This window comes from Mya arenaria, chromosome 11 (assembly GCF_026914265.1).
Source record: "Mya arenaria isolate MELC-2E11 chromosome 11, ASM2691426v1".
Classification (NCBI taxonomy): domain Eukaryota; kingdom Metazoa; phylum Mollusca; class Bivalvia; order Myida; family Myidae; genus Mya; species Mya arenaria.
The window spans coordinates 39,870,940-39,897,518 of NC_069132.1; the positions used below are offsets into that span (position 1 = coordinate 39,870,940).

Below are 26,579 nucleotides of genomic sequence, written 5' to 3' on the forward strand. Positions count from 1 at the left end.
CATGCGTGTTGGAGTTTCAATGATTTTTGCTAAACGCGTTTTGATTGGATTACAAAACTTACGTTTTCTATATAATCCAATGAAAACAAACGTTTTATAATGTTGTAGGTTACGATTGGCGGAAATTATAAAATACCGGAAGTTAATGGTGGATGAATGAAAACAAAAGTAAAACACACACTAAATCAGAGTAAACATAAATTCAGACTTTTATAAGACAATAACCTAGTCATATAGCCTTTATTTTTCTGCTGCTGCGTTTGCTTTTCCGATCCAATAACTTTCGTAAATTTGTCAGACATGTTTATGTAAGAAAATCCGGATCTGTTCTATCATGTAGCCACTGTAGAGATTTGGCTGTGAACATGCCGTATTTTGCAGCATGTCATGTTCATTATGTTCACAACTCGTGCATTTTTAATTTTCAGGTTCAAGGTTGCATATTTAAGATTCAATTGCATTACAGACCAGACTGATACAGAATGCCACGAGCAAAAAATGTTGTTGCAGCAGGTAAGATAAACTCTGCTATGTTGGGTCAACTTGGCCCAATTACCTTTTGGCCTGCTCCAATTAGGCTAACCCTTTAATTTCTGAGTACACAGGTTGTATTGAGTGATTTGCGATGGCTTATTACTGCCCACACTTAACAGTGTTGGGTGAAAAGTCTAGGGGTATTGTTCCTTTGTCGGAATGCTATGGTCAGAAATGCGCAATCTTCATGCAAGTTATTCTAATGATTTACAGAAATGATATTTGTCTTTTCATTCTTAGTGGTACTTATTACATATTTTTCTCTTTTGCAAACTGTGTCAGGACTGTGCAATAGGTGTTGTGTACAATGTGGCACTCGCCAATGGCGACCTATTTCCAATCTGGGTGAATGAAATTCAAAAGAAGTCCTCCCGAGTGGTGAGCTCGATTTTATTCGTAGGCGTCCGCATAATATGCTCCCAGTTGTTGAGAAATACCTCTTGCAAAAGGGTACCAGGCAGGGGTGTAGAAATGGACCGGGAGCCGGTAAAATAACCCGGTTACCTTAGCATCTCCACCCGGCTAATTTCCCCGCATCAACAAAAATAAAATCTGTTATTTTTTGTCATGTCTGTTCTGTTTACATCCGATTAAAACCTTGATTGTTGGTATTGTTTATTTTGCTTTCCGCGCGTTCCGACTACAATACAGCATTAGCTCGATATGTGAAGTCATTAGTCGCATCCCCCTCTGGGATGTTTTTCAAGTATTAGGTTTGGGTTTCCCAGTGTTCCGAATACAATAACATTAGCTCGATACATGACCTTATTAGTCGCATCCCCTCTGCGGATGTTTTGAAATTAATGATTTGCGAAGCAATGGAGGGTGAAATAAATATTTTTTTCCAGACACAAAAAAGCGTAGTAACTATGCAACATGAGCGTGTCTGGCCTTCTATTAGTCCTATTACCATTTACGCAACAGTAAATTTTATATACCCGTGTTAACCAGGTGTAAACAAAATGAACAAGCTTGCGGTGATGTCACTGCTAAAAATAATCCTATATTTTGATGAATTTTACATGTACGTTGGGTGAAATTTAGTACGCTTTAAATGTCACAAAGTGTCCAGATATTTCTTTTGGTTATTAAAATGGAATAAGTTAGCTGCCGGTGAAATATCTAGAACCACAGAAAATGAAGTTAGATGTTTAATTTTCAGAGGTTAATAGTGATTCAGTGGCTGAAAGTATATAATTGGTAGAGAAGAAATTACATATATTATTAGGAGGGAATAGCTAGCAAATGTCAAGGCATGTGGTCTGGAATGTTATAATATTATCCTGAATCTGAATTTGACAGTAGTTTGGTTCATTAGTTAGCCCTCACTGGTGGGTGGGGGGGATTTTCTCAGTTTCAGTATCATATTATAGTACATTTATGTTAAGGTTTTCTGTTACAAAATAAACATGCACCAGAAGACTAGAATGTTTGGTTAAAAAGGCTTAATTTCATCCCACAAGGGGCGTTGCCCCCTTGACCCTAACAGGGAGAGTACACCCAGACCCCCCGCCTACTTTTAGGATATTCCCTGCTACTTGAATTAATTTCTACACCCCTGCCAGGCGATGGGATAATTATGATAGCCAATCACAAATCACACAAAAACCCAATATGTCCATGCCCATGTATACTTTTGAGGAAATATCTTGATGTGATGGCGTTACGAAGCTTGCAAGGCCAAATAACAAAAGCATTTTGAAGAAAACGGCCAGTGCTTAAATCCTCCCTTAAATGGGCAAACTACTGCCCATGGCCGTCCAATACCCATAATGGTTTGGTTCATTTTGAGTATGTCTGCCAGTTTGCAAAATATTTTTGTCCTTACTGTATTTTGTATGAACATGACAGTATTAAAACATGAAACTAGTGATACACACAAAAGGTTCCTTATTATTCCAAAAGTTGAAGAAAAGGGTTTCAAAAATTGTGAGGCAGCAAAAATTTGAGAACCTTAACAAAGCTGCCTATGACAACTTATTTGTAATGTTTTGAGCCTGTCATTCCCTTGTAATAAACAGTGGGTGAGTAAGTGATTTTAATTGGATGTAAATAAATTGTGTAAACACAATGTTGGGCTCATGGGTTTGATGCTGGGCTCATTAATTTAAAAAGCTACGAGCCCAGCTGGCTAATGGTCTTTAAAAGTTAAGTTATATCCCTGTTACATATACCTGTTAACTGGGCTTTCAATGCTATGATTAATTAAGATAAACCATGTTTTTTAACTTATTGACTGTCAGAGAGATTGCTGTGTCTTGGAAATTCTGAGATTAGAAAAAATATCATTATACCCCAACAATCAAAATTTGAGGATGTATATTGGAGTCACCATGTGGTTGGTTGACAGGTCCATTGCAATGTTTCTTGTACAGAGCATGATTTGAAAACTACTGGATGAAATTTAATAACATTTGAATTTCAGCTAAAAAGCCACGAAAACCAAAAGGCCATGTGTTAGCAGAGAAGTTTCCAAATGGAGAGATATTACGTGATCTGTGTAAAAAAGAGTGGCGTCTTGGAGATGTTATTGGCCAGGGCGGATTTGGTCTTATTTATATGGGTAATTTAACTAGCATTAAAGGGACTAGACACCAGATGATACAATTGCAAGAAAAAATGAAAATTGATAAAAAACTTGACATCATTGTGTACAACTTACTGATTATCACATCGCTTTCGATACATACATCTTGAGCAATTTTTGCGCAGTTATCCAATTTCAAAATTTACTGAGGTTGTCTACCACGTTAATTCAAGGAAGTTTAAAAATAGTGTTGGTATATTAATCTGTTCTCAAACAGATATGATTAAAACTGGTAAATCTTTATGCACTATTTTTAAACGGGGAAACTCAGATGAGACAGCAACATGACTCTTGCTTTTATTCTTTACATCATGTAAATGGTTGTATTATCGGCCTCCTTTTAGCTCGCATTGAAAATTCTAGGCTTTATTAGAGGACATACTGAATTAATTTTGTCGATTTTTTGGACCATCAGGAATCTAGTCCCTTTGAAATGATTTCATAACCATAGATGTTTTGAGATTAGAAAAAAAATTAGAGAGAATGAACCGAAAACGTATTCAGTAGATATCAGATGTTTCTATTAAATCTGTTTATTCCAACTGTAATTTCTGTTATATTCAGGAATCTATGAAACTGATTATTCAGGGATGTGTCTTTGTCTTTGGATATCTGTGGATCTAAGGCAAATATAAATTAATTGCTAGATTTTCTTTTTTTTTAAACTGGGACGGGGGTTATTTCTTAGGTGACTCTTTCACCATTGAATATGTATTGATGCTCTTTCTTATTGCATAAGAGATCATAACATGTTTCTAGAGAAACCATGAACAAGATCGTAACATTTATCCTTTTTTACATGTTATGAATGTTATACATCAACACCGTAGGAATAGAATTTAAGGGGCGGCAGAGAAAAGAGCGTTGATGAAAATAATAATACAATACCTAGAGGTCAGACTGATGTAAATTTTAACAAAGCATATAATTATTGTAAACCTCTTATTTCAGCTGCTGAAAAAGAATCAGGAAAAGTTGGACAGGATGCTGGATATGTAGTCAAAATAGTATGTCTTATTTTTCACTTTACAAATTTATGTACACATGTAAAGCAAGGAAAACTACTGTGAAAAGCGGCAAGCCATGTAGCCTTAAAGGGACTTGCTCATGTTTTTACCATTTTTTTTTCACTGTAATGCATTTGAAAACAATAATAATATTAGTATTTTACCCTTTGGTACCAAAATTGCAGAAAAAATTACAATTAAAGTATAAGAAAAATCTGGTTTTAGTAGGGAGCAAACACACACCAGTATAGTCAGCAAAATCAGAAAACTGACAACAAAATCGCTTGCCCACAAGGACCCTTACATAAGCTGGGGGATAATTTAACCTTTAAGAATTTCAAAACTTTAAGCATTTCAAAATTGTGGCCTTCAAAGACATTAATTGACTAATCTCAACATTTATGATTGGTTCCAGCCGTCAGTATCTTAGTTTTAACAATCCTTATGATTTGCCACAATTTTATTTCATCTTAAAATTAACAAAACATGAGTGAGTCCCTTTAAAGGGGCTCAATAGAGGTTACAATTGAAATTTGCACAAATTTGTTTTATTCTATTTTTAATGCATTAGGCCTAAAAAAAATACATTTGGTTCGGGTTACCCGACCCTACCTACGGAATAGGCGCCGACCCTAACGTTTTTATAGTCAGTTTGAAGGAAAAAAATGAACAACTAAAAAAAAATAAAAAAAAAATCCTTTTTTTTTTTGCTTTTCAATATGTAGTTTAAAACCTTAATTGCTTATATAGAAGATAACTTTAACACCATTCTCCAATGATGAAAATGACATTCTTATATAAAGCCTAATAAAAATAAAAAAAATAAATAAAAAGCCTACCTACCCTACCTATTTTTGAAAAGGATGTAACCCTAACCAAACAATTTTTTTTTAGGCCTTATTATGTTTAACTCATTTGGCTTTAATTATCTAAAACAAACAAAAAAATTACAGATAAAAAATAATTAGCGATATTTCAGCACTTTTTAAATGGGGGAATTTAAAATGTGGCCTATATAACCTAAACCTACCCTATGTTATCTGAAAAACATACCAATCAACATGTATTATTGCATTCATGCGTGACCCAAGTTTTAACCCAATTTCAGGAGCCGATGGGCAATGGTCCCCTGTTCTGTGAACTTCACTTCTACCAGAGAGTTGCAAAACCAGACTTAAGTATGTTGGTTGCGTTATATTATTTCATCTTTATAAGGTTCATAACCTGAGTCCACCTTGCCCTATTGTGACTTCAATAATGCCTTTATAGCACAAAACAAACCAGAGTAAGGCCTTTGCCATACCATACAGTATGGTATCCAGGGCTTTTCTATCCATTTTTGGGAAAAGACCTTAGACAAATTGGGAAATTTTGCGAAGTAAAATTTACAGATTTGAGAAGAAATTTCAGACCATTTTTGTCTGGGAGTATTTGTTAAAATTGGAGAAAAAAAATTAAAGTTGTGTAAAAATTGGTAATATTTGAAATAAAAAAAAACTCAAATAAAATCATCATTTGGACATCATTTTGCTGTGAAATTAATGTATAGAACCATGAATTTCAACCAAAACTGCTGATAAATGCAGTTATAATTGTAAATGATCAATTGTTCCAAATGAATTGTTCCTGTGCTAAAACCCAGGCTAAGGAGCAATGTGACCATGTAAGTCGAGAAGCCAGGCTTTTCGTGACAGTGATTTAATCTCATAAAAGCTGGATTTTTTTCTTGAAATTGAGAAATAATATACATATAAAAATTTGGCATTGGGAATGGGTCAGATATTCTGACCTGTGAGATGGCCAGAAAAAGGCATGGTACCATATATATAATATTTATATACAGTCAAAACCTGTAAGCTCGATATCCCAGGGAACGGCCAAAATACTTTGAGCCTCGTGAATTTGGAGCCAAGCAGTAATGCTTACATAGAGGTAAAATAAATTGGTCCTTTACATCAAGTTCGAGCCAACAAAGAATTCGAGCCAAGCGATATGGAGCTAACAGGTTTCGACTGTATATATATATATATATTATAGATAGAACTTGCAGATATTATAAAGTTACAGGGTTAGTAGGTGATTAAGTTTAAACAATATTGTGGCCCTCTGATTAGAAAATATAGGGCTTAAAATACTGTGCCATTAAGCTGTGGGTGTATTTGAAACGGACAATTATATAAATTTATCAAAGATACAGCACAACAAATACATGCAGTACTCCCATTAAAATTTTAATAGCATGAAGACATTTATGTTAACAGCACTCGCACGAATTAGCGCAAGCCCAAAAGCACCACACGGATAAAATGCTAAAATCCATGCTTGCTCATAGGATTCTATAAAGCATGGCTTATTAAATATTTTTTTATTCCAAGCACTTATTTATGAATTCGGAACTGTTTGTCCAAAAGTCTGACTTTCATGACTAAAACTGTATATGCCTAAAGAAGACTCAATGAAGTTTACGTATCTGTCAGTCCAGTGCTCCAGCCAAGTTTTAATTAAAGAAGGGTCCTAGGTAGAAAAGGCACTTTTGATGCGCATTGAATGAGCTTTAATTGGGCATTGCAAGGGCCAATGGTCAATTCTTATTGTGTATGTGTTGTAACTACCTTCAATACTAATAGTTTGTTATGAATACCTTAACTGTAGTCTTTACTTTAGTGTCAAATTTTTATGTATATTATTATGTATATATATCATTTTTATGCTTATATCTGAAAATTGACTCTGTCACACAGAAGGGCACTGCAGGGTGTGGTAAAAAGGGCAGCAGGGTGCCCAGGGCCCAACCCTGCTATTAAGGTTTAGCTGGAGATCTGCTGTAACTACCATTCAGTATGCTTTAATTGAATGAAATAAATATATCCTTTGCTTCTCAGTTGAGAGTTGGGTCAAGTCACACAAGGTGAAGTACCTGGGTATCCCGAAGTTCATCGCCAGTGGCCAACACGTGTACAAGGGTACCAACTATCGCTTCATGGTGATGCAGAGATTCAGTACCGACCTTCAGATGATCTTTGAAGCCTCTGGGAAGCATTTCAGTCGACAAACCGTGTGTGCTCTTGCTCTAAGGCTGGTAAGGAGAAGTGTAACTGATGTTCAGTGACTTTTACTTGCCTTAAGGCCTCAGGCAAGCATTCTAATTGACAGACTGTGTGTATTTTTGATGGTTGGAAAAAATCTTTGTTTCAGTGTAATATATAATATATCTTGTACTGATAGAGCACCAAAAGCTATATTTACTTTAGGTTTTCACGAGGTGAAATATATTGATTTTACACTAAAACAAACTTTTTTTCATTTTAATTATATGCCTAAAAAGAATATAAAATGACATTTAATTGTGGTTTTTCAGAAAAGCGCCTCAAGTTGTTTGTGAACATAACATCATTTCAGAAATGACTTCGTTGAAAATTGTGTCCCAGCCCTGTGCGCACTTAGGATTGATCGAGACGTGAATGCAGGCTAAAAAGTCAAAACAGTGCAAATATCAAATTGTTATTTAACTGATTGAAACAGTGTAATATCATTTTTATTTCACTGATAAATCTTGTAGTATAAATCTCAGTAAAAGCATATAATATAATTGTGTCTGCAGATAGATGCAATGCAGTTTCTACATGAGAACAATTATGTACATGCTGACATGAAAGCAGCCAACTGTCTCCTCGGGTACAAGGCCGGTAAAGTGGAGGCGGATGTGGTAAGTCATGTTTATTAGAAGTCATATGACTATCAAATGGCTATTGAAATTTCCTCAGCACTTGTTAAGAAACTACCGTATTATACTGTGTATAGGACACTAGTATAGATAGGACGCAGGCAAAACAATTGGTGAAATGGGGGTAAAAACCTTAATACCATCAGTGACTTTTTTTGGCTAATTTTAGGGCCGAATATCGGACCTTTCCCTTCGCCAAAAAGCCTCCATTTTCCCCAAAAAAATCGCTAATTTTTCCCAGAACAGAATTCAGTTTTCCCCTTTTTCCGGAGTTTCTTTTTACTTACAATTGAAACCTGTTAATTTCCCATTTCATTGAAGCTACTTTTACTTCATACATTTTTTGATAGCAAACTTTAAGATATTATAAATCCTCGTATCCCCCAAAATCCTGTCCGCGTAACTGCAAATTAGCCAATTCTTGTTTACAGTTTTTTTTGCCGGGGACATTCTGCAGGACGCACCGTTAATTTCTGCCTCCGGTTTTAATCTCAGTTTACTTTCTGTTTTTCGTAATCCAAAATACACGTTTAACCTGACAATTGTTGCCAGAGTCAATGAAGTATGGTATTCAGTAAACAACAGCAGTTTTACAGCGTCGAAAGGAATTTATTTATGTGTGTATAAGTATCAATGTTTTGTACTCAACTGTTTAGTTCTAGATAATGACTAAATTAGATTTTGAGTGCAAAACTTAATAAACAGACTTCATATACATGGACACACAATTGACAACCAGTTTAAACATGTTGGCGTGAGTATTTTTTTGAATTCAAAAATGCATTTCTCAGTACAGTATTCATATTAATCATCAATGTTTAATATAAGGAGATAAAAAAACTCGGACAAGCTTGTTAATAGCCACAATAATGCGCGTATAGGGAACTTCTTTAATATTTGGATATTCATTTTGTTCCCTAAATGCCACAAGTCAACTGAGCAGTACCAATGTAAAATATATTCTTCAACTATTACTCCACAATACTTAACACTTCACTATTAAATTAAAACACAAAAGTTACACGTTAATTATTTTAGCCAATACGCTTTACTTATTACTAGGGATGCAAACGAATATTCGAATATTCGATCAAACGTTTGGTATTCGAATGTCAAAATCGGTATTCGAATATTCGATGTTTTTTTTGTTGAATAATAATAATAATAAATATTTTGCCTACAACTATGTTGTTGTATTTAAGATTCGTTTGTCTTGTTTAAACAACGATTGGCCCATAATGCCAGAGGTGTGAATGTGATGACAATACACTAAACACGTGGCATGTATCATTTAGGGACATATCGTCAGGTACTATAAATAGTCCCCGTGTTTTTACAATAACTAGCTTAATGTAAAAACACGGGGAGTGACAGAAAACGACAAGTGACAGAAAAAAAAAATCCAATTATTTTAGGTAAATTGCTTCTACCAATTAAGAAAATCTAAAATAGACTAGTTCCCAAGTTGGTTTAGTTTTTCCGTAGTTTATATATTATAGGTCAATCCCAGAACGAGGCTGTTCGTCCTACGGAGACTCTCCATTGGCACATAACGCCATTTGACCAAAAATCCATCTAGGTTCATGTTTACAAATATGAAGGCAGAGGAATATTAATAAAAAGTTTTTGTTAATTTTTCTCTGTTGATAAAGTATGACTTTTTGTCTTTCTGAAATGAAGAATTTCAGAGTCTCATTTGGTGTTATTCAGGGTCCGCCACGCGTAGTTATTACGACAAGGAAAAACTAAAATGCCCCGGCTATTACTTTAGAGAATATTATAAAAGTTTACTACAACTTTTAAAAGATGTATTTTGGTAATCAAATATTTGAATATTCGTTCGAAAGAATTACCGAATATTCGAATATCAATTTTGCCATTCGTTTGCATCCCTACTTATTACACTTACTAAATAATTAGTTTAATTTAGATCACCTTCTGTCAATAAAGCATTGCCATTTTAAAACCATCTAGCAGGTGCCCCTTATCTTTCTGCTCAATATACTTAGCGCTGGGATCTGTCATTCTTGGCTCGGAAAACAACAAGTGGGTTATGGACGTGTAGAGTCGCCAAATCAAAAATCGTCAAAGACTCTGAAGCGACTGTTTATATGGACTAATTGCTGTCATGCATCACCATGTTATAGAAAAAGTCTGTATGGACACACATAATATTTAACAATCTCAGTAAAAGCAGAAAATTAAATCTTTTATAAGTAAAATTACCATTTTCCCAATTTTTGGACTTTTCACGCTAATTTTCCCAATTGAAAAGGCACAGGCATTAAAATTACTGACTTTTGATAGGACGCTGCGGAAAAATGTCAAATCTGAGCTGAAAATCAGCAGCCACCATATTTGTTTTGATGATTTATTTTTGTATTGTAAAAATTGCAAAGGTAAATATATACCATGCGATATTAAATAACAAAACAATGTGTTTTTTGTTTACTGCATGTAAATAAGACATAATGTGCATAAAAAGTAACAGTAGCACAAATAATAAACAACGTTCTTATTCTGTCATCCTGATATTGCTTTCCTCGAAGCCCACAAATTCGTTGTCGTCCCTGATTAACTTTCGAGAATGTTATAATTCATAATAGCAACAGCCTTATATTGTACATGGATGTTCTCAAAATGTCAGCACCTTCAGCTATATAGTGAAACACGTGGTAAATTGAGTAAAAACAACTCAACCATCAGAACAGTTTGTTGGCAGAGGATGTTTTTCACATCTTCGCGCATTAGAAAAGCTTTCATAGTGACAATTATGCTTCTTTGTAGTATTTTAAAACAGAAACATACTACAAAGTTAATTGAAAATATAGAAACATTAAAGTCATGAACAATGTTTAATTAATATTTACCTTTTATCCCCATTTTCCACTGCCAATATAATTCAATCCAGTTAACCCACATTTCTCATTGAGTTATTAATGTGAATAAGTCCCTTTGATATAAAAAAAGTAATCAATCAATTTGTTTTCCATGGGTTTTTTTTCATTAAATTATTTTGAAGTAATCGTTCCATTTATGAACATTTGTTTACTTATTTGATTCTACCGGTACATTTCTCTTTGTCACTGTTAATTGGCCTGAAATTGACTGGAGAAAAATCCTAACGATTAAAGGCAGGCATTTTAATCCATTGAATTTAGGGGTGAAAATGTGTGTCCTATTACTCCTATACACGTTTAATACGGAAGTCTTCAAAATAAGACTTATAGATGAACAAGCCTGAAATCTAACATTAGTGTTTTGCATATTTTTTTATTTATTTTTTATAAAAAAAATTATGAGGCTTCAATAAGAGACTTAGTCATCAAAAGTAGATGAACAAGCTCGTATTCTAACACCAGGGTTTGGCATAATAAAAAAAAATATTGTAAAAACATTTTTCAGTTTGAGACCTCCAATGACAATCAAGTGGCTTCTAAAATCTCCTAAGTAATTGCTAAACTACTGCTCACCAAAAGTAGACTCATAGTTCAACAAATCCAAATATTTACACTAGTGTTCAACATAGATCTTTTCATTTTTTTCATTTTGAGATGTAGGCATTGTAAACGGCAGCAAGGTGTCCCACCCTGCTTTTTAGGCCAATTTGGAGCACTGCGGATAGTAATGTCAGCTGCACATCCCAACTGCAAATTGCTTATTCACTTCTAAGTCGACAACTTCAAAGACAAGATTCGATCTGTTATAGACATATGCCACGTGATGCAAGCTTAAAGTAACTTCTATTTTTTCTACAAACAGTAAATAAGATTTAATTTTAGCACATTACTACTTTCATTTGTAGGTGTACCTTGTGGATTATGGATTAGCATACAAGTACGCCCCTGATGGCAACCACAAGGCATACAAAGAGGACCCAAAGAAAGCACACGACGGTACCATAGAGTTCACATCCCGAGACGCACACAAGGGTGTCGGTGAGGCATGCTTATATTTGAGCCAGATCAACGTGCAAAACTTGATTAATATTTAAGCCAGATCAACATGCAAAACTTGATCAATATTTTGGCCAGATCAACATGCAAAACTTGATCAATATTTTAGCCAGATCAACATGCAAAACTTGATCAATATTTTAGCCAGATCAACATGCAAAACTTGATCAATATTTTAGTCAGATCAACATGCAAAACTTGATCAATATTTTAGCCATATCAAGAGGCAATATTTTAGCCAGATTAAGTAGCAAATTTTGACAATTTTTTTAGCAAGATTATGGGACAAAACCTGGCTTGTATTTTAGCCATTAAAAGATATCTTCTACAGTGGCTGTGTGGATGGCTAAACTCTCAAACTGTAACAATGGCTGACTATACACAATTCTCATTTCAGACCCATCTTGGCGGGCAGACATAGAGATTTTAGGCTATTGTCTGCTATGGTAGCTGTGTGGATGGCTAAACTCTCAGACTGTAACAGTGGCTGACTATAGATACACAATTCTCATTTCAGACCCATCTCGGCGGGCAGACATGGAGATTCTGGGCTATTGTCTTCTACAGTGGTTGTGTGGACGACTTCCATGGGAAGATAAACTCTCTGACTGTAACTACGTATCTGACTCAAAACACAAGTATGGAATTTTTCATTTCAATCCTGTAGCATTTTAACAGTGATATAGTCTTCCTTTAAAACCGACAGCTGCCATCTGTGAAGGTGTAAGGTTTTTTCATCATTGCAAATGCTTTTTAGATCCCTTTATATTAATTCTGGTCTGTGAGGTTTAAACTGTATGTTTATGCTCCCTGAAGGAAAAAGCAAATAGAGACTGCTTTGTCTGTCCGTCCGCCCGTTCATCCATCACACTGTTGTTCGGGAAAAAACTCCAAAACTACTTATGGGATTGAAATAAAACTTTGTATAGAGATAGAAGGCAATAAGGGCAATGGTAGTGCATATGAACTGTAATCTAGCACTTACTTATTGAGTTATTTCCCTTTAACCATTTTTTTATAATGAGTGCGTGAACCCCTTATTCTCAAACAGAACTTCGGCTGTTTCTCATGATGGACAAATATCAGCTTTTGGAATCCCTGATAACTGGTCTCCAAATAATGTAATGCACCAGTCAATTGTAACCTGGGAATAGCCGGGACTTTGACTTTCATTCCAGCCAAGCCCGGGTAAAATCCCCACCCTGCAGGGACTAACTGCTGGTTAAATCCCTGCCAAATGGCCCCGCACCCAGGGACCCTAGGTAAAGCCCATTCCCCTCTATTTTTGGCGAGAAGACAAAACCACCGCATTCACCCGGCACTGTGGGCCACCTGAAAGGTAAAAACACGGCCCATTTCCCTGGCTATCCCTGGTATACCCCCGGACCTTTGGGGGCCGAGGTTACAACTGGCTGGCGCATACGGTTTAAACTTCAAATATTTCATTTTTCCTATTTTTGAATAGAAACTTCCATTGAAGTAAAATTTATGTACTTTGACATTTTTCATGTTTATGTATTTTTCATGTAACATAATTAAAACAGCTGAAAGTCTTTAATATATTTCGGACATTGTTATGATACAAATAATACAGTCATTCATCTTTATCTTTGAATCTCATTTCAGATACATGAATGACATTCAAGGGTTAATGAAGAAGTGTTTTCCACAAGGGAGTATACCAGGTACATTTACATTGTATTTTTTAAAAACATAAAGATTAAATAAATTTGTCCCCTTAAAGATGCACTCTCACAGATTGACCGTTTTGACAATTTTTTATCTTAATTTTTTGCCTTAAAATGAGCCAATTGTTGTGCAAATGTCAGGAAACCAGTAATATTAAACTGCTGAAAAAAGATAAGATATTTATGTTTGAAAATAGATGTTTTGTGGCTAAAAGCGTTACCAACACATTAACTTTTTTTAAGTAAAATCGAATATCAGTTGTTTTCAAAACAATGGAGATCTGTTCAATAATGAATTATCTTATATGACCTAATTGAAGGTATTAAGGCCAAAATCAGCTGATTCTGAGACAAAAGATAAAAAAAAGTGTCAATCTGTGAGAGTGCAGCTTTAATGCAAAAACTCAATAACTGCTTCTGTTTCTATAGGGAGTGATGGAGTTCTTGCACAAGTTAGAGTGAAAATTTATCCATGGTAAAACATATGATGTTTGTTTTGTTAACTATTTCACATTGTTAAATAGTAAATAGATTAAATATTAACATGTTAAGAGCATGTCTGTTTTTGCAAAGAAATCTGAGGCATTAATGCTAGTGGTGTTGGTTGCCATCACATGACTAGAGAGTCTGTGTACTTGTACATGTAGCCTTGTGTTACTGTACTCGTATGAGTAGCTTCATGTCAGGATTTAAGCTGCACTCCCACAGATTGACTGTAAACTTTATTTTTTGTCATGGAATGAGCCAATTTTTACAATAGATTTTATGCATGCACTTCATGTTTATTTATTCAGATAATAAAAGATTGACATACTATAGGAACCAAACACAACTTGACCATCAGCACAACAATGCTCCAAAGATTTAAAAAATATATGAAAGCAAATTACCGAAAATAGGAGGGAAAAGATGCTGCTTTTTTTAATTGGGAAGTCCGGTCCCTTTGGGTGATAATGTGTATGGGATTAATATCCTGTGCAAGTTCGATAACCAGCCATATCCCTTGAGTCAGTCGAGAGGTATTGCCCTTTAAATATAGAAATATTCGATCAATAAAATCAGTTTTGTTGGAAATAAAACTATTCGGCTCAGTCGATTTCTTAAGGTTAATTTTGGTATGTTTTTTACTAATTAAGGTGAAATGGTCCAGAGCAGGCAATCTTGGATTTGAGAGAAGCTAGCACCACTCTAAAACCTACTAATTAAGGTGAAATTAAGGTGAAAAGGTCCAGAGCAGGCAATCTTGGATTTGAGAGAAGCAAATACCCCTTTCAAAACTCTGAACCCTAACTCCATCCGCAAACAGTTGTATTTGTCGGCATCAAAAATTCATTTTATAACTTATCCACCCTTTTTTATCAACAGATGAGATAAAAACCTACTTCAATATGGTAAAGAATCTCAGCTATGATGAGCAGCCTAACTACACTAAGATGAGGGAAGTGTTCACCAAGGGTCTGTCTAGTATTGGGGTGAAGGACGTTTGGAAACTGGCCCTTCCCATTGCCGGGGCAAGAACCGCCACCCCTCTTGCCTCTCCTAAGGTAAACTCAAACTTGCCCTTCCCATTGCCGGGACATTTGGTCAGTATATGTATTGGCATAATATCTCGGACAAATTTGAAAACGACCATTGCGTGTGATACTAATTTTCAATAAAGCGTGTTGTATTTTTACTGTTGGATATGTAAACGTCGTATAATTGTTTCACCTGCCAGCATCGTCCATTATATTCATTATTGGCTAATCAATTATTAAAGAAGACTTTGTCTTATCATCCCCAAATTTGATCAAAATGTGTTTGGGTATAATATCTCTGACCATATTGCTTGAACCACTCGAGAATAATCATTCATTATAGAAATAACCTAAAATTGGTCTTTTCCAATAATTAGCTTAAGCCTTTGTCCAATCATCACCATATTGGGTGATAATGTGTATGGGATTAATATCCTGTGCAAGTTCGATAACCAGCCATATCGCTTGAGTCAGTCGAGAGGTATTGCCCTTTAAATATAGAAATAACCGATCAATAAAATCAGTTTTGTTGGAAATAAAACTATTCGGCTCAGTCGATTTCTTTAGGTTAATTGTGGTATGTTTTATTTTACGCCCATCAATGGGTTTATTAATATAATAATATAAAATATGAACTGCTTCTAATATGTTTTTATTGAATAACAAGCCTGCTTGAATATAAATGCTGGACAAATACAACTATTATGTATATGTTAACTTTTCTTACAGAAAGGTGTAAAACGAAAGCAAGCAGATGCTGATGTGAAGGTGAAATCCAGGGCTGCATCCCCCCGTCCTTCCACTCCGAAAAAGACTAAACCCATGACCCCTAAACCCGGGTCAGCAGCAACCAAACCCATGAGCCCTAAACCCGCAGCAAGAAAACCAGCAGCAGCAAAGGGTATAATATAAAAACTAGTCTTTTTGATCATCTGTTTTTGAAAGAAGAAAAGTTGAGATATTGTCTTAGCATTGGTGACTTGTTGTGGTCATTGTGAACAAGGTAACTATAAGACCTAAGTGCTTCAGCTAGGCTTAACTAGCAGGGTGGGGCACCCCGCTGCCCTTATCCAGCAGTCTCAGGGCTTGAATTTAAACTTTTTTCCTACTTGCAATTTTTTGCAAGTGGGTAAATTTTCAACTCGCATTTTCAAACAGTTACTTGCTTTTTTCTAAAGAATTGAATTTGGTTAATTAAGCATTATATGCCGAATAATGAAGTGACAAGGTCATTACGAGTGAGTTCTTGTTAAATGTTTAATGAACAAGTGTCAAACATTACTTTTTCGTAAGACCACATGACAAAATTCTTTTAATCAATAGAACAATAGACATTTTTTCATTTCACATTATTTAATTAGTCTAAATTAAACTTCTGTCTTACAATGTCAGTGTAACATTCAGGAAAAATCCCAAATGGTATCAATGGCAAACACAAATAGTGGTTTCTTCCCTTTGCTGTACTTCTCTGCTAATCAAGGGAGACTACTGTGTTGGAATTTGTGTACTACGTTATCAAATCAGCACACGCGATCAGTGTCACAGAAGCGTTTAATGCTTACCTGTTATGCTTTGTAAAGCGTCTTAGCGACATGATATTCGTTGCGTACTCATTACCGTTCGTCCTCTGGTATTTTGTTTTGAAATATGGGACTCATCAATTTTAGCGAGTAGATTTTTTATGAGGTCATTATCAGCAAAACTGACTAGCATTTAGCGAGTATGTGAGCTTAGATTCGAGCCCTGAGCAGCCTGCTGGTTTTAATTACACCCTGCCATGCCCTTTTGTTGGACATTGTCAGTTTCCAGAAATAAGTGTAAAAATAATAAATTCAAGTCTACATTATTTCATCACTAAACTTCTGAAGTAAAGATAACAATTAAGGTATTCATAACAAATTATTAAAATTTAAAGTAGTTACAACACATACACAATATGAATTGAAAATTTACACTTGCAAGTGCCCCATTAAGGCTCATTTAATGCGCATTAAAAGTGCCCATTCTGACTGGCTGGATGACTGCAAGCTCAAAGTATTTTAATAAGACCTGTAACACATATATAGCCATGCCCATAACTATAAGGACTACAAGAATTGTCCAGTTACTTCTCTCTTTTTTGACTGATGAACATTGGCGTTCTCGTTTTGTTGTTCTTTCTTCTTTGTATATTTTCTTTTGTGTGAGGTCAATTGGGATACTTATGAGATGGGTACATAAAGATGTGATTTCAATTCTTTACCAAAACTGTTGCTGGAAAGCTTATATAATGTACTGTTAGGTGCATCATTATACAGGGGTGAAAATCCTCCGCTGATTTGCAGATTTCCATGATTTTTGTTCTTTCCTAGGCAACTAATATAGCTTTGATTAAAACTTAAAATGAAACCGTAGACTTTTATAAAATGCTTAAAACCAAGGATCTTAAAGAGGGCTATGCACCCTGCCACTCCCTTGAAGGACTTGACTCCCGGCAGAATGTTTAAGGATTATTGCTTAAAGCCATTCTCTACCCTGATTGCTGTGATGAAAAATACCTAATCTGTGATATGATGTATGCATTCAAATAAATCTATATTTCTACCAAAAGGCAAACCATCTCCTGCCAAGGCCACAGCTGGTAGAGCGACGCCAACTGGTGCAGCCAAGAAAATGGCAGCAAAAAAGTTGACACCTACTGCTGCTGCTGCTATAGCAAGGGCAGCTGGTGCTAAAGCTGCTCAAGGGTCCATAGGGTCACCATTACAGGCCAGGTCAAGAGTGCAATCTCCAAAAGGACAACAATCTCCGCGGGCATTAAAAACTTCTGCCGCCGCCAAAAGAGCAAAGTCCCCAGCAGGTATGTAGTTAAACTAAGATAGTTGACATGTAGAAGGCAGAGTTATAGATCTTGCCATAAATATTGTCTCAGGCAACATGTGTACCAAGTTTCACTTGAATATCTTGGAAAATTTTGAAGATATGGCCAAGTTAACGTTTGACCATAATGATGTCAACAAAACAAAGGCATGGACAATACCTCAGAATTAAAATCTGCCTTTTTTGGTAGCACCCTTCTCCCCTCATGGAGTTCAGCATGTGCACCATACTGCCCTCATGGAGTCCACTCTAGCATTTATACTTTCCAGCCTTCGTGGAGTCTGGATTGTGTGCCCTCCTAGCTTCATGGAGTCTGACCTGTGCAACCTCCTAGCTTTATGGAGTCTGGCCTGTGCAACCTCCTAGCTTCATGGAGTCTGACCTGTGCAACCTCCTAGCTTTATGGAGTCTGGCCTGTGCAACCTCCTAGCTTCATGGAGTCTGACCTGTGTAACCTCCTAGCTCCATGGAGTCTGACCTGTGCAACCTCCTAGCTTTATGGAGTCTGGCCTGTGCAACCTCCTAGCTTCATGGAGTCTGACCTGTGCAACCTCCTAGCTCCATGGAGTCTGACCTGTGCAACCTCCTAGCTTTATGGAGTCTGGCCTGTGGGCCCTCCTAACTTCATGGAGTCTGACCTGTGCACCCTCCTAGCTTCATGGAGTCTGGCTTGTGCACCCTCCTAGCTTCATGGAGTCTGGCCTGTGCACCCTACTAGCTTCATAGAGTCTGACCTGTGCACCCTACTAGCTTCATAGAGTCTGACCTGTGCACCCTACTAGCTTCATGGAGTCTGGCCTGTGCACCCTACTAGCTTCATGGAGTCTGGCTTGTGCACCCTACTAGCTCCATGGAGTCTGGCCTGTGCACCCTAATAGCTTCATAGAGTCTGGCCTGTGCACCCTACTAGCTTCATAGAGTCTGACCTGTGCACCCTCCTAGCTCCATGGAGTCTGGCCTGTGCAACCTCCTAGCTTCATGGAGTCTAGCTTGTGCACCCTCCTACAGGGTTCCCGCTGGCGATCGCCATTGTCGCCATTTGCGACAAAATCGCAAAAGTGGCGACAACTTTTCAAATTTGGCGAATTTATGGCGACAACGATTTTTTTCTAAAATATTTTCTTAAAATGACGTAAGTGGTGACCATGCGGCCTGCATGATAATCGATTCTGTCACTGTCATAAATCAAGCGCATCTGCTGGTGCGACAACAAAAATTAATCCGATAATTAGGGCAAGCAGTCACGGCCCAGTCAACACCTCGCTAATTATTGCAGAATTTTATTGCTTTCATGGATAAACAATGACATCCTTTAACTGTTATGTCTCTTATTAGCAAACAATTTTAATATTTAGCTCAACAGCCTTGTTGTTGCGTAATTATCGTGTTAGTTTTAAATATGCAAATCATAGAATTTTATGTTGTCGGAAAGTCACGTGATATGCAAATTTCGTAATGACGTTTACGCGCTAAAAATAGACTTGCTTTCGGTTTTGTCGCAATTTGTAATTGCTATAAATGCAGCATTCTAAGAGTTCAAAAAGTGTCAAAAAGATTAACAAAAATCAAATAAATAGGATTAAACCCCATTTGATAAGGCTTCTAATATGTTGGCTGGAGTAAAGAGTATGTAGACAAATTTCTATTAGGAAAGTTATGGCCCTAGTTTGACAATGAATATTTCTTTGAGTTTCCATTTATTTTAAATTTATCTCATAATTTCACAAATGTATTCTTTTATTGTATGCAGGCATTAGACTGAAATCAACATATTGATGTTAATGTCACATTTTTTGCAATATTTTTTTATTTATATACTAGTCCATATACAATGAATTTTGTCAACAGAATAACAATTTGCTATTAATATCTTGTGCTTCATGTACAACAAAATGTTATGATTTGCACGACAATGTGCTAATTAAATGCAATTTAAGGCTCTTAAAATGCTTAAACCCCATGAGCTTCAGGGGGCTTCGCCCCCTTGGCCCCCACAAGGGCGCTGCCCTGGACCCGTAAGGGGGCCTATCACGGCCCCCTTAACCCCCCGCGAAAAAGTGGCGACAACTTTTTAGAACCCAGGGGGAACATAGAGTCTGGCCTGTGCACCCTCCTAGCTCCATGGAATCCAGCATGTGCACCCTCCTGCCTTCATAACATTAAATGCTTCAGATAATCCAATATTTCTTTTGTTTTAATTAAAACCTAAAATTTATGTACAGTATTGAGTGACTTATGGACCAGTTGATATGTATGCAAAATAAATTAGGATTGATTAGAATTTTACATGTAGAATAAACATTTAAATTAAACAAATCAGATGAAACAGATAATTCCGCATGATTGATTTGCCATATTCTGTATTTTAGTTCATTCATTTTTGTGAAATGGCATATTTTCCATTGTCTGTACATGTTTTTCATGCCAAACCCTGTCTGGCTTAGATCCATATCCAAGAAAATCGTTCACACCATAATTCCGCTGGCTGGGTGTACATGGAATACCGCCCTATATGTTTATGCATTTCAATTTTAGACAAATGAAATTGATAATGACCAATAAGAGTTCATTCTCTTTGTTGGAGCTTAAATGCATGTCAGCAATATATGAATACTGTTACTCAGAAATGTCTTCGTATATTTCTGCGTTGATTATTTTTTAATGCAACAAATCTAACATATTTTCTTGTTTTCTTTTTCATTGCCTGTTGTCAAAATAGCAACCTGTTATTAATCAATTACATAACTTAATGTTAAAAGTCAAAACATATGCATAATATTTGTGGGAAAATATATCTTAATCACTCTTATTTTATTTTTTTGTCTGAAATTAAGCAGACCAATGTTTGACACGTTGCTGATGTGTGCAATCAAATATATATACATAACCTGATTAAATCACGATTAAAGCTGCACTCTCACAGATACACCATTTTTACAATTTTTTGTCTTGGAAAGAGAAAATTTTTGCATAAATATTTGCAAACCAATGATATAAGATTGCTGACAAAAAATCGAATCATATGTTATTATATTTCCGTTCGAAAATTAATGTTTTATGGTTTAAACTGTTACTAACGGTGTAAGAAAAATGCCTAAAACATTTTTTTGAACTTAAATATAAAAATCTGCAATCTAATTTTTTGTCAGCAGTCTTATATAATATAAACTTAAGTTAAAAACTTGGATTTGTAACATTTCTTGAAAAATCTTATTATTTAAAATGATATTTTCATTTTTTTTTCAAATTAAAGCTGCGCTCTCACATACAGCCAGTTTTGTCATATTTCATTTCTTTTAAAAATGTCTCAGAATCAGCTTATTTCAACTTTATTGTCTTCAATTCTGTCATGTTAGATAACTCACAATAGAACAGATTTCAATTGTTTGGGAAACTTCCGAAAATGTCATTGTTCTTTAAGTGTTAGAAACGCTTTTAGCAATAGCAAATCATTTTCGATTGCAAATACGAAATGCTGCAATCTGATTTTTAGTCAGCAGTCTTATATCACCAGTGTCCGAACATTTACGCTAAAATGGCTTATACCAGGAAAATTAATAAAAAAGTTGTCAAAACGGTCAATCTATGAGAGTGCAGCTTTAAAATTCACCTTAACATAACACCTAACAGTGAAATAAAACAGTTAAGGAAGTTGTTGAATTTACGAATAAGGTACAATTTTAACTTTGTTGTAATATGGCTCCAAATCCTTTAAATTTTATTTATTTTTCACATGTATATTTATATGCACTGGAAGTCCTAGCATTGAAAAATAATAACAATAATAATTTTACGGGACATTTTCAACTTTTCATTTTCGTCTGTCCGTCCCTTAGCAATTCCGTGTCCGGGCCATAACTTGGTAACTAATAAAGCGATTTTCAAATAACTTTATACAAATCATCACTACATTAAAAGGATGTGTCGCGCAATTTCCAGGTCCATACCTCAAAGACTAGAATCACCATGGGGGTGCGTTAGCAATTCCGTGTCCGGGCCATAACTTGGTAACTAATATAGCGATTTTCTAATAACTTTATACAAATCATCACTACATTAAAAGGATGTGTCGCGCGCAATTTCCAGGTCCATACCTCAAAGACTAGAATCACCATGGGGGTGCGTTAGCAAATCTGTGTCCGGGCCACAACTTGGTCACTAATAAAGTCATTTTCAAATAACTTTATACAAAGCATCATTACATTAAAAGGATGCATCGCGCGCAATTTCCAGGTCCATACCTCAAAGACTAGAATTTCCATTGGGGGGGGGGGGGCGTTAGCAATTCTGTGTCCGGGCCACATCTTTGTTACTAATAAAGTGATTTTCAAATAACTTTATACAAATCATCACTACATTAAAAGGATGTGTCACATGCAATTTCCAGGTCCATACCTCAAAGTCTGGAATCACCATGGGGGGGGGACGTTAGCAATTCCATGTCCAGGCCATAACTCAAAGACTAGAATCACCATGGGGGGGGGGGGGCGTTAGCATTTCTGTGTCCGGGCCACATCTTTGTAACTCGTCCGTTAGCAATTCTGTGTCCAGGCTATAACTTGGTAACTAATAAAGCGATTTTCAAATAACTTTATACAAATCATCACTACATTAAAAGGATGTGTCGCGCGCAATTTCCAGGTCCATACCTCAAAGACTAGAATCACCATGGGGGGCGTTATCAATTCTGTGTCCGGGCCACATCTTTGTTACTCGTCCGTTAGCAATTCCTTGTCCGGGCCATAACTTGGTAACTAATAAAGCGATTTTCAAATAACTTTATACAAATCATCACTACATTAAAAGGACCTCAAGCCGAATCTTCTTCGGGCGTATAATGCTCCGTTTCGCGCTGCTCTTGTTCACATGTATATTAATATACACTGGAGGTCCTAGCAATGAAATACAATAAAAAATAATAATAATTTTCAACATTTTTATAATACCAGATCTTTAAATTTAAAATTTTTTTCACATGTATATCAATATGTTTATGCATTTATCGAAGCTCCCTTTCGTATGAATAACCTGCTAAGACAAACAACCAGTCATCGAAGATTCTCAGGAAAAGTTTTTCTATAAAATTAAATACACAATAACATGAAACAACTTCAGAATAAACTTCCTTTCGGAATTTTATTTAGTTTCATAATTATTTATGACATCACATAATTATGTTTCATTGTGCTGTGAAGTATCTGTTAGTAATTCTTAGCAGCTCTTAGAAGCTCCTACATTAGTTCTTGGAGGCTTTTCATAAACAATGATAGGAGGAAATTATTATTTATATTGATACGAAGAAAATGTGGACCGATACTTAAATTGTTGAATTCAAAGAAAAAACTTGAGAATAAACACTTATGTCATCACTTTATCATATTGCATTGTAATTTTAAGTATCTTTAGGTATCTGCAAGTAGAACTTCTAAGTAGCTCATAGTAGTTCTTAGAAGCTCATTGTGGCATTTCATATACAATGATAGCAGGAAATTATTATTTATACTGATTAAAAAAAATGTGGACCGATACTAAAGATTTTTATATATATAAAGAAAGTTCGTGAAATTCTTATTTTGAAAATGAAGTCAGGTTCTTACTTTTGACGTGAACAAGAAAGAGCAACAAATGTTATACGGTTCTTCTTTCACTGATATATTAACTACAATGTACGGAAAAGCATCATTGAATAAAAACGTTTTAAAACCCCTTTATATTCATACATGCATATAATAAAAAAAAAACAATGATATAAATTAACAAGTTTCAATACATTGAAAGATTGATAAAAAAATGACTTGGAATTGAACTCTCCTTCCTATTTGGATTTTAAAAAAATATCGTAAGGACATTTATCGCATAAATACTGCCAGTAACATTTTAGGTTTACCTGAGCACTCTTTTTAAGTAGAGTATGGTTTACGAATAAGATGTCTGAACTTGAGGACTATTAAAGATATTAACTGACTTTGACTTTGGCATGAATGTCCATTATTACAATACGCACGTTTCTTGCGACGGTCTGGAAAATTCCATCTGTTACCCCTGCCCCCCTCCTCTCCTGCCGGATGAGCAATGAGCAATAAAGCGCCACTTCTTATGTCTTATACTGTATAGTTTATGAAAAGTAAAGTAAGACATTTCAGTAGAGCTCAATAAAAAATACAGTCAAATTCTACATGAAATTTAATTGCAAGATGTAAATGAATAATCTTCAAAAACCTGATTTCCAGACAAATACGTTACATCAACATTGATCTAAAATAACTTCGTATAATGACGTCAGTAAACAACATCCCACACGGTTTTAGGAAAAATGTACAAAATAACATTTTGTTAATCATTTTCCACAAATTGATGATTTACATGATATAAGCTGCAATCTCACAGATTGACAGTTTAGACCCGTTTTGTGTTTTTGTCTCAGAATCAGCTGAATTTGGTACCAATGCCTTCAATTCAGTCATTTAAGATAACTGACAATAGAACAGATCTCAATTGTTTGGAAAACTGCCTAAGAAAATCATTATTTATTAAAAGGTTAGTAATGCTTTAAGCTATAAAACATCAATTTTTGAACGTAATTATGAAAAACTGAGATCTGATATTTTGTCAGCAATATTATGTCACTGATATCCTGACATCTGCGCAAAAATGGCTCATTCCAAGACAAAAAAAAAATAAAAAAATAGTTGTCAAAACAATCAATCTGTGAGAGTGCAGCTTTAAGGTATGCAAGAATAAATATTGATCATGTGTTATTGGTCCGAATAAAGAAAGAAATCCGACCCTCGGGATGTTGCTTGGCCAATCACTTAGCAACCCTCATTACCTGCTCATGACTGTGTATGTCCTTGGGATGGATTTTTTATGAACAAGAAACACAGGATAGATGTTATTATATAATTATTGTGTCTGAAATATTTGCCGAGTTATGCCCCTTGACTGACTGCTCTAGTTGTCTCCCTTTATTACAGCCGGATCTCCAGTTCCAAAGAAGAGAAAGGTGACTCGGAAGAAGAAGGTTGTGATGAACGAAATGGCCATACAGACATCACCTGGCCTCAAGAAAAACAGATGACTGATATCCTCAGACTGCTCTTTGTTTTAACTGAACAAACATTCATGAGATAAATTTGACCAAGAAAATAACTTATATTTTAGTTAGCTACGATATGTAACTTTACAAGACCATAAGGCCTGACCAAATCAATCATATGTTTAGCATCTGTGTAGACCCTTTTTTAAAACCTACTTACATGACAGAAAAAAAAAATGCCCAGGAAGAAAGCCCATTTTATTTTCTTGGCAACAAATGCATCTATACACCAATGTTCATGATAGCAGAAATTATAAAGCTGGACTCTCACAGATTGACAGTTTTGACATTTAATTTTTTTTACATATCTCGGAAGAATAATCTGAATTTGGCATGATGCCTTTTGCACCCCCCTTAACCACCGGCGACAAAGTGACGGCAACCTTTTAGAACCCAGAGGGAACCTAGCCATCGTCTCCTACGATTCAGTCATATAAGATACTCACAATCAAACAAATTGTTCTAAAAAGGCCAAACACTTCAATTTTCTTAAAATGATAGTAATGCTTGTAGCCACAAAACATACATTTTCGACCATAAATATGAAGAACTGCGTTATATCAATAGTCAGCCTTCATATAGCACTGGTTTCTAGACATATACACAAACATTTGCTCATTCATAAACAAAAAATTTAAAAGTTGTAAAAATGGTAAATTTGTGAGAGTGCAGCTTTTAATGACTAACATTAATGTTTTTTCTTTCTTGTTATTTTCATAAGATTAAAACCTACCCATTTGGAATAAGATTAAAACCTACCAACCCAATGACACTAAACATATGATTAATTTAATGCGGTCTAACTGTAAAGCTGATTCATTCTGTGGATTTATAAGTGAAAGTGAAACAGCATCATCATTCATTTCCATTTACTTTAGATAGCATACTTGACATACGATTGTATGGTACGATTGATATACACATTTTCTTATAATTTAGTCATTAACATAGTTTTAACAAGAATTTAACTATTTAAAGAGAGGACATCATTTTGTAAAGACTTTCTCAGTATAATTGCTGTAAGGATTTAGAAATATTAGGCAGTTGCATGGATCCAATCAAATATTCATTTGGTTGTAATCAAATAAAATCAGCATGATATGTGCATTTAATAAATATTAGTTTGTTTTATTATGCTGTTTTACTTGTATGTAAATGCTTGTTTTTTTAACTAAACCGAATAAAACAAGTGAATTGACACCGAGTTGATTATAAACAAATCATAATAGTATTGTATTTCTTTGAAAATGTTTTGAGAAAAAAAGTTGAAAATTTTGTCATAGCCTTTTTTGGGTTTTAAAAGTAGGGGATTTTAGAGAGAGAAAAATGAAAGTAGGCGATTTTTTAGCAAAAGTTTGTTATTTGCACATAGCCTTTATCAGTGTGTGTATACCATGTTATAAATTACGTCATGAGTGCATCATCAATAATTTGCTTCAAAAATAATGACTTAAAACAAAGATGACTTTTCTTTATCTTCACCATTCTAAATGAAACAAAGGGCAGTGTATGCCGCTGAAAGCCCCGCCTTGGTTTTATAACTGGAGTTTGATTAGGTGATTAGTTTCCTCAAACACTTTGACAAACCTTTTTCCAAACTAATGATTTGAC

General features: G+C 35.3%; 1 protein-coding gene across 2 annotated transcripts; it reads left to right on the plus strand.

Moving 5' to 3' along the window:
* Nucleotides 1–119: 119 nt before the first annotated feature.
* Nucleotides 120–26,166, plus strand: LOC128207240 (serine/threonine-protein kinase VRK1-like). Of its 2 annotated transcripts, none has more exons than XM_052910054.1 (14): nt 120–168; nt 429–513; nt 2,960–3,097; nt 4,073–4,128; nt 5,237–5,306; nt 7,011–7,207; nt 7,730–7,834; nt 11,658–11,790; nt 12,326–12,446; nt 13,435–13,493; nt 14,862–15,040; nt 15,743–15,914; nt 17,604–17,852; nt 24,847–26,166. In XM_052910054.1, the coding sequence occupies exons 2-14, from the start codon at nt 483–485 to the stop codon at nt 24,948–24,950; spliced, it is 1,614 nt and encodes a 537-aa protein (XP_052766014.1). In that variant the 5' UTR covers nt 120–168; nt 429–482; the 3' UTR covers nt 24,951–26,166. The 2 variants fall into 2 exon arrangements, with proteins under 2 accessions (XP_052766014.1, XP_052766013.1); XM_052910053.1 differs by having other exon boundaries at nt 136–190.
* The last annotated feature ends 413 nt before the right edge of the window (nt 26,167–26,579 follow it).